The 12,241-nt window shown below is 40.4% G+C and overlaps 5 protein-coding genes across 5 annotated transcripts; all 5 read left to right on the top strand.

The window, feature by feature from the left end:
• The first annotated feature begins 612 nt into the window (after window positions 1-612).
• Window positions 613-2,875, top strand: LOC145700684 (uncharacterized). The gene is made up of 4 exons (XM_081778008.1): window positions 613-880; window positions 944-1,402; window positions 1,452-2,259; window positions 2,299-2,875. Exons 1-4 carry the CDS (start codon window positions 637-639, stop codon window positions 2,600-2,602), a joined length of 1,815 nt encoding a protein of 604 aa, XP_081634134.1. The 5' UTR covers window positions 613-636; the 3' UTR covers window positions 2,603-2,875.
• Window positions 2,876-2,936: 61 nt separating this feature from the next.
• On the top strand, window positions 2,937-4,070 carry LOC145700694 (uncharacterized). Its single transcript, XM_081778020.1, has 5 exons — window positions 2,937-3,076; window positions 3,119-3,239; window positions 3,287-3,601; window positions 3,647-3,763; window positions 3,806-4,070. Exons 2-5 carry the CDS (start codon window positions 3,173-3,175, stop codon window positions 3,937-3,939), a joined length of 633 nt encoding a protein of 210 aa, XP_081634146.1. The 5' UTR covers window positions 2,937-3,076; window positions 3,119-3,172; the 3' UTR covers window positions 3,940-4,070.
• Window positions 4,071-4,188: 118 nt separating this feature from the next.
• LOC145700685 (von Willebrand factor A domain-containing protein 5A-like) lies at window positions 4,189-6,488 on the top strand. The gene is made up of 5 exons (XM_081778009.1): window positions 4,189-4,660; window positions 4,699-5,160; window positions 5,206-5,983; window positions 6,022-6,284; window positions 6,346-6,488. Coding segments are annotated over exons 1-5 (1,755 nt in total). The 5' UTR covers window positions 4,189-4,410; the 3' UTR covers window positions 6,348-6,488.
• A 2,148-nt stretch (window positions 6,489-8,636) lies between these two features.
• On the top strand, window positions 8,637-9,348 carry LOC145700698 (uncharacterized). The gene is made up of 2 exons (XM_081778024.1): window positions 8,637-8,834; window positions 9,095-9,348. The coding sequence occupies exons 1-2, from the start codon at window positions 8,706-8,708 to the stop codon at window positions 9,290-9,292; spliced, it is 327 nt and encodes a 108-aa protein (XP_081634150.1). The 5' UTR covers window positions 8,637-8,705; the 3' UTR covers window positions 9,293-9,348.
• On the top strand, window positions 9,332-11,867 carry LOC145700686 (organic cation transporter protein-like). The gene is made up of 11 exons (XM_081778010.1): window positions 9,332-9,476; window positions 9,520-9,647; window positions 9,832-10,015; window positions 10,058-10,137; window positions 10,270-10,509; window positions 10,553-10,833; window positions 10,877-11,007; window positions 11,187-11,241; window positions 11,291-11,483; window positions 11,528-11,636; window positions 11,680-11,867. Exons 1-11 carry the CDS (start codon window positions 9,344-9,346, stop codon window positions 11,715-11,717), a joined length of 1,572 nt encoding a protein of 523 aa, XP_081634136.1. The 5' UTR covers window positions 9,332-9,343; the 3' UTR covers window positions 11,718-11,867.
• The last annotated feature ends 374 nt before the right edge of the window (window positions 11,868-12,241 follow it).

Below are 12,241 nucleotides of genomic sequence, written 5' to 3'. Positions count from 1 at the left end.
TTCGAAGAGATCAAGAATTTCAGCCGAATGGTGCTTGACGATATTGTCGGCTCAAGCGATCTTGACAAGGAAAAAGGAATGGAATGGTATAAGCTTATTGCTTGTTTGGTTAAAAGAACGGTTTTTTCTCAAGATTTCAAGAAGGTAAAACAGTCTTTGAGACCAAGAAAAAGCTTCTTTCTACTGCGTCGCATTTTACTACACAAGTTTGATTCTCACAGAGCGAAAATTTCTCTCCCGAACTCTCAAGATCGAGGAAGACTTTTCTGTCGTCCGAGAAAGTAAGTTTTCAGCGCTCTTATTCATCCTGAGTTTACTCTTTAATTTAAACGAATTTTAAGAAACTGTCATTTTCTAGCTTTTTTCTATGCATCTGTGAAACATAATCACAAAAAAATCGATTTCATGACTTGAAATGGCTGATCTTGCCGAAAGGGATTATTCGTCTTTGAACTTTTTTCAAATTCAGTTCTTACTGAATGAAACTTCGAAAGAGAATTATGTTGACTATGGCTTCATGTGTTCATATGCCCGATTTATTAGCTTGGTAAATAGTGACTAATCGTAAAAGGGAAAACGAAACGCGCTCTTTTTCATTCTGAGCAGCGTAAATCGAGATAATAGTGAAAAGTTAAAATGGCCTACCGCGCTGACGGCGCGGTCAACTTACACTATGAATTCGCGAATACAGGAGTGCGAATTCTGGGCGGAAGGTTTGAGATACGAAAACTGAAAAGAGAAATTCGACTTTTTGGAGAGAATGCACACACTTTTTTGGACATCATATTCGAAAAGGTTCCGGATAATGTGTTCGGGCCAGATCCGAATGGGGAAGATCAGCAACAGAAATTTGTCTTTCCGTTTTCTGATGAAAAAAGCTGTGAGTTTTCTTCTCAATCTTTTTGGCAACGAAAACCAACTATTTTTTCAAAAATGTTTTTAGTGACTTTTTTCCGTGCTCAATATTTCGCAAGTAATGGCGCTGAGCTTGCAAACATTGACACACAGCTAAAGAAAAAATCAGAAGCTAGAGATGAGTATAAGAAAGCATTTGCTCAAGAAAACTATGGTGTTATTGCAACCAGGGATGAGCTTTGTCGTGGTGATGAATACACTATCGAGATGGGACACAAACCCAATGATACAATGTACATTAATGTGCATTTGAAATATTCTGAGCCAATGAAGTCGAAGTGGATTTACGGAAAAGAACACTCATTTACTCTTCATGTTCCAAGGCACAGGAAAAGCCGTTTTCTGCCAACAGAAAAAGACGATCCATTGATAAATATCTCACTGGACGGCCCAAATCAGAGAAGTAATTGGCATGATGAAATCGAGATTATAGAGTGCCGTGGAGATTTTTCCAATTCTGGGGGACCCGAATCAGCTATTGTGAAAAGTAAGTTCTTTTGGAGTTTTTTTCGCGACATATTTAATGATTATATTAGTTGAGGTTGACAATCGGCATTGGGAAGTTGACAGATTAAATGGCCCGGCATATCATGTTGACGGAAGAAAATGGCTCGTTTACGAAATCGATCCAGGAAATCATCTTGTAACGCGTATTATTAATGGGGTTGAGCATCATGATATGCCCCGATTATTGACGCTTGATGAACGAATCAATGACGAAAAGAACGACCTCGAAATCAGTTTCTTCGTTAATCCTTATTCTGATCCAGTGATGACAATCGAGTCAACGGGGAGTAGACCAGAAGCATTTAACGAAGATGAAGCTATTTTGAGCATTGATCTTTCAGAAGAAAATATTCGAAAGCAACTTAGCCAGCTTGCGGAGCCAATGGAAATCCATGGCAATTGCGACATCGAATATGATAGCAATAATGGATTCGAGTCAAACCCAGAAAAACCTGCTATGGAGTACATTTTCCTCGTTGATTGCAGCGGATCAATGAGTGGTAGTTACATGGATGCTACGAAAAAGACATTGGGATTGATGTTCAAATCAATGGATAATAAATCAAAGATCATTATTTGTCGGTTCGGGACAAGATATGAATTTCAGCCTCGACAAAGAGGCGGAACAAATGAACCGCTAGACCCTCGTTATCATTATAATTACGATAGAAATGATCGTCAGCGACGACCTGTGCCTGAGATGCGGAGACCTGAGTGGATAACAATCGACGAGGATAACGATGACCAAGAAGAACTTCTTCAAAATTATCTTGAGAGAGATATGAGAGCGAATATGGGTGGAACAAATATTCGAGAGCCGCTTCAAGATATTTTCAAGTAATTTCATTTTTAAATTTATTATCTATACTTTATAAGGCTCGAAATGTCTCCCGACACCTACAGAAATATTTTTGTCATGACAGATGGAGCCATCACCAATACTCGCGAAGTCATTCAAATGGTGAATGAGACAACTATTCAGCATGAAGGTCGACTTCGATTTTTCTCACTTGGAATTGGATCCGGTGCTTCGAAGAGTTTATGTGAGGGTATCGCAAAGAATGGCAGGGGATCGGCGACTTATGTTCTCGGAGATGAGCGAATTCAGACGAGAACGATGGAGATTTTGAACAATGCTTCGAGGAATGATGCTTTAACAACAGTATCCTTGCTTACTTAGTTAAGTTGACATCAATATGCATCATCTAAAGACCTTCTGTCTTCCTTAATAACATCATCCTTCCAGATGGACTTCAACGAGTCGGATTCTCCCCTGCTGAAAATAATCTGAACATGCCAATATTCGGCTCCAAGAGAATTTTTCTGAAGCTTAAATCAACTCATCATCAAATCCTTTCTGTTTCGGCTCTTTTGCTTGATCCAAGAAACCAGCTTCGATTCATGATAAATGGACAAACAATTAGGCTCAATTACAATATGAACGGATTCTTGAATAATATTTTTAATCTTTTCTATCAATTTTTTATCGTAAAAAATTATGATTGAAAGATAAGAGTCCCAAAAAAGTGCTCCGTTTAGGAATCAAAATATTTCTCTCAAGTCATTTTGGGCAAAACAAGAAATTGATTTTCTCGAAGACGAGCGTCCTCGTAACATTGATGTTCAAGAAGCGCAAATTGATGCATCTATCTTTGTAAGAAATTATTTTCTTTTTTCCTTCATTTTATGTTTTCAGGGCGGAGTATTATGTGATTACACCGCATTTGTGGGCGTCAGAGATGGCGTCTCGATGGGTCCAGTGACGCAGGTTCAAGGACTTCAAGGACTTCACAGTGGACGAAATACAATTTCTAACAGTATAACCAGCCCAATGTTCTATGCAATTAATTGACCAATTTTAAAGCACCGACGTACATGGCAGCCGGTGGAAGGCGGCCCACCGGTGGATCAGCTTTCGCAGGAGCTGGAGGACTCGCCTTCCCTCCTCCACCAGCTGCTGGAGGAATGATGCCAGCAGGAATAAGAAATGGCAGATCTCCAATGTCAATGGGTGGTCCTCCAGCCGCGGGTGGAATCGGCGGTGCCAGGAGAAAAAGTTCAAGGACGATGAAATCTGCGACAATCAGTAGTACTGATGCTGAAAAGAAAAAGAACGACTCCGCGCGTCTTGATCAGCTGATGAGTTACACTCGCACTAGTGGACTTTGGAATGCAAAGAGTACTAGTCATTTGAAACGAATTTCGTTGATTTCATTTTTTTCAGAGGGCGTTGAAATCATCAGATGCTTGGAGTTATTCAATAAAAACTTCGGAAAGATCTTTGAGCATCTTCGATTCAAGATTCAGAATGATCAGCTCGTCCTAACAATTCTAGCGCTAGGTAAAACTTCATTTAGTTGACTTTTTCGAATCTGATTTACAGCCGCTCTTGAAAAATACGAAGCGGACAAGCAGGTGGAATGGTATCATATCTCAAAGAAGGCAAAAACGAAGCTCTCTTCTCATGGAATCAACGCCGATGAAGAAATCAAGTCGATAATTGGCGATCTTTCTTGAATCTGTGACATTTTCGATTCACTCTTTTGATCGCACGGATAATTTTGCTGTAAAAAAAGAACGAATTTCCAATTAGTTCAAATTCTTTATTGATGACAAGAAAAATATACTCAACATTCTCACAAAAATGAGTGGGCTTGAAAATCTTGCTGGCTTCGATTTGCACAATTGTTTGTCGATTCAACAGCGCGGAACATTCTTATTTAGTTTCAAATTGATCCGCGAATAAAAAGCTCAGCCAATCACGTGCCGGCAAGAAAATAAGCCAAGGGAGAGAATCTTCGTCGAAAAAATTACGAGAAAATTACGATTGTCTCAAGGGCACGAAAATAAAAACTTCCATTTTTTCTCCAGTCAGTCGCTCTTGAGCTGGCAAGCTCGTAAATATTTGAAGTAAAAAAGGGAAAATGAATGATCGCGGGGGCTAATGTTTGGTCAGATAACGCTTTAAAAAGTTTTTTCCCTTAAAAAATGCCTGAAGATGGGGCAGTCGATTTGCACTACTCGTACGAAAGTACGGGAGTGCGAATCAAAGGAGGAAATTTCGCGATAACGAAGTTGAAGAGAGAAATAAGAATATTTGAAGATAATGCGCACACTTTTTTGGACATTTTCTTTGAAAAAATTCCTGGACTTACCTTTTCTGGACCTTTTGACCCAGACCCGAATGGAATGGACCAGCAGCAGAAATTTATTCTGCCTTTTTCAAATGATAAAAGCTGTAAGTTTTATATTTGCATGTTTTTTGAACCCTTTTAGTGACTTATTTTTGTGCGAAGTATTATGACATACAAGAAGATGGACGTCAACTGCTTCAACAAATTGAAACCAAACTCAAGAAAAAAGAAGAAGCGCGGGAAGAGTACAATAAAGCAGTACAAACTGGTGATTCTGGCGCTCTCCTGACCTCATCATTTCGCGGCGATGAGTATACTATCGAAATGGGCAATAAACCAGAAGCTACTAAGTTAATTAATGTGCACTTTAAATATTCCGAGCCGCTGAAGGGCGACGCCAATGGTAATGGTGATCGCGTTCATGCTCTCTTTGTTCCAAGGCATAGGAAGAAAAGATTCAGGGCTGGTGAAGAAGAGGAAGATGCAATGGAAGTCGATCTTGGTAATTCAAATACTTCATCGTGGATCGACGAAATTGAAATTATTGAACCACATGGAGAATCCGCCAATACAGCAAGCGACTCAAGCTTTGGAATTGCCGAAAGTTAGTAGCAGTCTATTTAGATCGAAACTAATGTTTTGAATTTAGTTTTTCTAACTGATGAAACCTGGGAAATGGACTATCAAAAGGGTGCAGAAGTTCCAGAAGGAAGAAAGTGGAAACTTTATGAGAAGCTCAATTCCAATCAAACTGCAAATCGGATTATTGAAGGACCAAATGGCCCGATAATTAAGGAAGATATGCGGCATATGCCGATTATTGCTCCGACAACCGATAGACCGAAAACTGATCTTGAAATTCAAATCAAGTCAAGAGGCATTTTTAACCCGAAAATAACAGTTGAGTCGATTGAGAGACCAAATGAAAGCGAAACAGGCTGTGAGGACTTTCATAACGCAGACGCTATTGTCAGTGTTGAAATTTCCGAGAAAAATATACGAGAACAGCTTGGTCTTGAGGAAAGCGATGATGACTCCGACGCGCCGATGGAGTATATTTTCCTCCTTGATTGCAGTGGCTCAATGAGTGGTAACTACATGGAATCGACAAGAAAGACATTGCAGTTGATGATCCGATCGCTCGACCACGGCTCAAAGGTGATCTTTTGCCGATTTGGATCGAGACATGTTTTCGAACCTAGGCAAGAAGGTGAAGGGGAAGATAACTCAGACGATGATGATTATTACTACAGCTACCGCGAGCGAAGACAATCTAGGCAACCTCGTGTGATGCGGACTCCGAGATGGATTGTGAAAGATGAAGATGATGACGAACAATTAGAGGGTCTTCAACAATGGATCGACAGAGAAATGAGGGCGAATCTCGGAGGAACAGACATTCATGGCCCTCTTATGGACATTCTTACGTAAGTCTTCCATACGTTTATCCCTTCCATCTGTTTAGTCTTGAGCAACCGCCAGATGTCTACAGAAACATCATCGTCATGACAGATGGTGCCATCACAAACACCAACGATGTCATCAAAATTGTCAAAGACAGCACAATAAAATTCGAGAACAAGCTTCGATTCTTCTCACTTGGAATTGGGTCCGGAGCATCGAAAAGCTTGTGCGAAGGAATCGCCAAGAATGGACTTGGTTCTGCAGTTTATGTTTTGGGAAAAGATCGAATTCAGGCGAAAACAATGCAGATTTTGGAAAATGCTTCTAGGAACGGTGCATTTTTTCATTGATAGTTGACCTAGCGAATATTTTCTTGTACCGAAACGAAGACCAGCGATACATCTTCAACGAATTATACTTCCAGCAAATCTTCAGCTCGTTGGCTATTCTCAAAATCCTCAAGAACTGAACATGCCAATTTATGGCTTCAAAAGATTTTATTTATGTTTAAAATCGACCGGTCCTAACTCAGCTCTTTTTGACAACATTGATCAAATCCGCTTTGTGATAAATGGACAGCTTTGCAAACTTAATTGCGAAATGAACGGATTCAAAAATATATCTCGATGAAAAATTATCTTCCGTTTTAAATCCCGAGTAAAGATCTCGCTGGAGCAACGCGCATATCAAGCTCAAATCCTTCTGGGCGAAGCAAGAGATCGACTTTTTGGAAGACTCAACTTCATATCAACAAGAATTCGACCGTCAGGAAGTTCAAACGAGACTTTCAATTTTTGTTTGTTCTTTTTCACTCCTTCTTATCTTTATAATTGTCTGTAGGGGAAAACTTTGTGCGACTACACTGCTTTCGTCGGCGTTGTTGAAAACGAGGAAGGAAAAGTTATTAGAAGCACAGTCACTCCTATTCAAGGACTCCATCATGGTGGAATGAATGTATCACGCGGTATGAAAAGGACTTTATTTTGTTTCTTTTTTTTATCCTTTTAAACTCTAGCCTGTCTTAGAGAAGAAAAAGAAAAAATAAGAAAAATCGAGAGTAAGATTCAGTTGAACTGAATTCACTGATTATTTTTGCTAGTGAAGTAGCTATTATTATTAATTAATTCTTGCGAAGATGTTGACTAGAAAAAGCGTAATATGGTCATAAATTACCCTTTCTGACGAACTGCCCTAACCCTTAGCTACTCGAAGCGGCTCTTTGATAGCTAGACCAATTGCTTCAAAGAAGGCCTGTATTTTCAAGACTTAAGATCTCTTGTAGGGCCAGGGTATATGGCAGCAGGCGGAGGGTTTGCTTTCCCTCCTCCTCCCGCTGCTGGAGGAATGATGCCTGCAAGGGAGCGAAGAGCGCCACCATTTATGATGGGTGGTCCTCCTGCTGCTGGTGGAATCGGTGGGGCCAGGAAAAAGGGGAGAAGAGCAACGCCGTCCAAAGCTGCAGAAATCACTGAGAAGCCGGATGCTGATTCCCGGTCCGATGAGTTGATTAATTATTCCCGAGGAAATGGACTCTGGAAAGCCACAAGTAAACAATTGACAAACTAAGTTTTTCCAACATGTTTTCAGAAAAAACAGAGATTTTGAAATGCTTGGAAGCTTATCACAAGAATTTTACCAAGGCTTTCGAGCACCTTGAACAGAAGATTCAGTCAGTTGAATTCGCTCTTACGATTCTTGCACTTGGTAAAGTACCATTCTTGATTCCATAGTTGGAAAAAACACGTGCGTGTTTTCGCACGCGCACGCACTCGCACGCGAGATTTTCAAATACTTGCGCACGCGCACGCACGCGCACCCGGAGATAAAAAGAGCGCACGTGCGCGCACGCGTGCGAATAGGAAAAAAAGGGTTTTTCTTCGGAATTTTGAGGTTTTTTCTCCTTCCTCGAAAATTTTGCGAATATCTTAACGAAGAGAAAGGGTTTTTAGTGTTTTTGAAGAGCCCTTGATAAGCTATTGTAGGTATAAAGTGTTTATAAAACATTATTCATAAGAAAATTACTTGGAAAAACCTCAATTTTCGCCAAAAAAACTCGAAATTATACCTTGAAAAATACGCACGCGTGTTCGCACGTGCGCGCACGCACGCACGCGCACTCCTCTTTTTTAAAGCGCACGCGCACGCACGCGCACGTGGATTTCGAGAAAAATTCGCACGCGCACGCACGCGCACGCGAGTTTCGGGTGTTTTTTCCAACTATGCTTGATTCTCTTCTCATCAATTTTAAGCTGCGTTGAAAAAATACGAAGCTGGCAAATCAAGTGAGTGGAACAAGATCTTCACAAAAGCGCAGAAAAAACTTCGGGCGAAGCAAATCAATGTCGAAGACGAAATCCAATCAATTATTGCTGATCTCTTATAATTATCATAATTGCATGAATCTAATTTTACTTTCAGATCAATAAATTTCTCAATCATTGTTTTATTCAATCAGAGTTTCGAGAATTTTGTCTAAAAATGAAACGCATCAAAAAAGAAAGGTGCCAATCCCCCTCGCATCCAGTAGCACGGCACAACTTTGTTTCCAATCCCACCAGATGTGACACATCTCAAAAAATGACCTTCAATTTTGCCAAGTTGGATCATAAATTGTCAAGTAGAGAATGTTCGAAAAATCAAGGAGGAAAATCTTTTTGATCCGAGAAAAAAGACGATGTTTTCGAAGAAATCGACGGAATCGGGACTTATCAAAAGACGCGATTTTTAATTTTATCATGTTTGCCCATGACTATGTGCTGGCATTTGCTCGGCAACTCGCTTCTAGCGGCTGCTCCCGGGCACACTTGCGAGTATAATCAGCTTTCCGAAGATTTGCAGAGCCATCAGGATTGGGAAGGGTTCATTCCTGATTATGTAAGTCCTAAAAATGGGGATGGTGTCTGGAACCGACAAAAACATTTCGACAAAATTTGCGTGGGCAGCTACTCGGCTGCTGATTGGCCGGTTTTCTGAATCTAGGCTTCTGATTGGTTGAAAATTTCCACGCAAAATTTGTCGAAATTTTTTGTTGGTTCCGGACATCTCCCCAAAAAATGATGATTCATTAATAATTGCGATTATTTTTTGTCGATTATTCGTTGAAAAAACAACATTAATTCTCTTTTCAATTATAGCAATGCGCCCTGAACAATCATTCCTTGACCGCCGAAGCGCACAAAAACCTCGACGACGTCAGCTTTCAAGCTCTCCGAAGACTCTTCGTCTTCAACAACGCCACTTCGGCGAAAGAATGCAGGCAGGTGAACTACAACTCGTACACTGACAATTGGAGAAATGGAAAACGAAGCCAAGAAAGAGTTCAAAAAGAATGAAGCGCGGCGATTTAGATTTTGTATTTGAACTTGAGATCAGCCGTTTGCGAGATGTTCCAAACCATCGCAAATTCGAACGACTCGTCTGAATATGTTTCGGAGAGTAAAATGTGGAGCTCGCCGCAGATTATCGAATCATTTATTCCAGATTTTTTCGACTACCAAACACCTCTTTCTTCTTCCGGTAATTAAATCGAATTAACATTTAATAAAAATTGCGACGCTAGAATTCACGAGAACGAATATTTCTGACTATCACCGTTACACCGCCTGCTCGAAATGGACTTTCAACCAGACTTATTACCAAAAAACGATTGTTACCGACTTCGGTCTTGTTTGTGAAGACGCATGGAAGGTAAATTAAGAATGCGAATGAAATACCATAAAATATTTTCAAGTTTTTGAAAACCCGTTTTTGCTCGGGATTCCTACTCTGAACTTCAGAGTCTTCATAGTCTGAAGATTAACTTTCACCTAGTAGAAAAGATTCCATAGTTATCGGCCTTAGGCTCATTTCTCTCATTCAATATGATTTGTAGATCCAAATCATCCAAATCTTCGTCATGATCGGAGTCTTCTTCGGCGCCGTCGTCTTTGGCAAAATGTCCGACAATTCGGGCCGAATGCGAACTGTCACGGTCTCCCTTATCACTGCCTTTTTCGGCCTCGTCAGCTGCGCATTTGTCCCAAAATCCGAAACTGGCTTCTATCTTCTTCTTCTTGGTAAGAATAAAATAAGACAAGATGACTCAAAATTTGTCAAAGGGCGAATGTTCAGTGGTGCTGGATCGATCGGTGCGATTTCGTCAGCTTTTGTCATGACTTCAGAAATTTTTGAACCAAAGGTACAAATTTTCTCCATCAAAGAAACTCGTTTTCTAGCGCGCTGTTAAGGAATTTGAAATCGCTAAGCGCTTAAATTGCTAATCACTTTGCAGATCCTGCTGACACTGTCGATTCTTAACACTTCTCCTTAGACCCGTGTTATGGCATTGCAGGTGGCCCAAGCGCTCTTCGGCGTTGGGCAGGCAATCATGGCGCTTTTGGCCTACTGGTTTCCGACCTGGCGAGTGTTGGCTGTGATTATGTCGCTTCCGGCTGCGATCGGCTTTTTCATCCCGAAGATTTTTCAAGAATCGGCACGATGGCTCATCTCACAAGGAAGAATTGCCGAGGCAAATGCGGCGCTAGAAATTATAGCGAAGATCAACGGAAGAGTAAATTTACCACCAATGAATCGTAAAATTTATTTTCTTTCAGACATTTGGCGGTCTTGAAAAATACGGCCTGACTCAATCCGCCGAAAAAGAAGCTGTTGTTGAATCGTCGCTTTCTGACTTTTTCGCGACGCCTCGAATCCGAATGAGGACCCTCAATCTCTTCTACCAGTGGTTTATGCTTTCTGGAGTTTACTACGGTCTTTCGATGGGGGCAACTACTCTTGGGGGCAATCCATTTGTAAACTTGGCAATTTCGGGAATGCTTGAAGTCCCGGCGGAACTTCTTGCTGGCTTTTTGTTTGTCACCGTTGGCAGAAGATGGTAAGGAGGAAAAACATATTGAGTACAAGTTGACAAAACTAAGGTCGATGTTCTTCTTTGACATTCTCGGTGGAGTCTCTTGCCTTGCAATGATGTTTATTCACCCAGAACAAGATGATTTTCACAGACAAATGTCGATTGTTCTCCCACTAGCGGGAAAATTTGCTCTCACAGGTAAAAAGTTTATTTTCAAGAAACCATAACTAAGTTTAAAAATTCGCAGCACAAGAATTTTTTATATGAAAGAATTTGGAAATGTAATTTTCATCATCTTTCAAGGTTGCATTAATTGAAGAATTTCTAGTTTTGTTAATCTCTTTCTGCATGTCTGATAATGAATCAAATAATTAAAGGCGCTTATGGTGGGATCTACGTTTACTCAGCTGAGCTTTTCCCTACTGCTCTCAGGTAATCACTCGTTTTTTACTTTTTTTGGATTTTAACCCTTTTTAATTAGAAACACTGGAATTGGCCTCTGCTCATCAGTCGCTCGAATTGGTGGAATCTGCGCGCCGATAGTCGCCCTCCTCGCTGTTGTCAACCCTTCCTTGCCCTACATCATTTTTGGTGTTTTGGGATTGACCGGTGCTTTCTTGACGCTTTTATTGGAGGAAACTCTCGATAAGGTTCTTCCAGACACAGTTGAACAGGTCCGTCAAGGAAAATATTGATGATTTTTCATGATCAATTTCAGGGAGAAAAATTTGGGGTAGGAGAACCAGGCGCAGTGGCCGACTTGAAACTTACTTGTGCAAGATTATTGACGGAAATCAAATTTGCGCTCTGTCGAACCCCCGATTCAGGTACGTTTCCGTGTTACTCATCGAACACCTTGACGAGTTCTAGTGACGAAATATCGCCAACAAATCCAGAACGAATCGTGAACGAAGAAACCAATCGCAACTGCCGAAGTTTGATTGAAACTCTCCCTAGACTTTTTTATTTTTACCAAAAACTAGACAAAATTAAATTCATCACCCTAATTTATAAATTCCCATTAATCTCATAAATCTTGAATAAAAATAAGTTCACTTCGTGAAATATTATATTTAATAGTATGTATGAGCAAATATAATTTTTCAAGTGTCAGAAGGCGTCGAGAGCACCATTGCTCCAATGACGTCCGATCGGTGCACTATCTTTTTTTCAAATATAATTTGATCCAAGTGACCGGCTTTTAACCTATCCAATTCCGGATCATGTTCTATTCGTATGTGTGGGAGGATTTCATTTTATGCAGATACTAAAATCGCTATGTATGTAATATGGCATTATGCTTATGTTTAAGATCCGTCCTAGTTCTTACTATTTACAAGAGCTTTTTTCGAAATTCAAAGTAGAAATATTTTTTCTAGCCCGTCAAATTTGGCAACTCGGCCGAAAACGCGAAATTTCGTGACTTTCAAGG

The sequence above is a fragment of the Oikopleura dioica genome, chromosome 2 (genome assembly GCF_907165135.1).
Source record: "Oikopleura dioica chromosome 2, OKI2018_I68_1.0, whole genome shotgun sequence".
NCBI classification, from domain to species: domain Eukaryota; kingdom Metazoa; phylum Chordata; class Appendicularia; order Copelata; family Oikopleuridae; genus Oikopleura; species Oikopleura dioica.
This window is presented reverse-complemented; position numbering and strand designations above follow the sequence as displayed.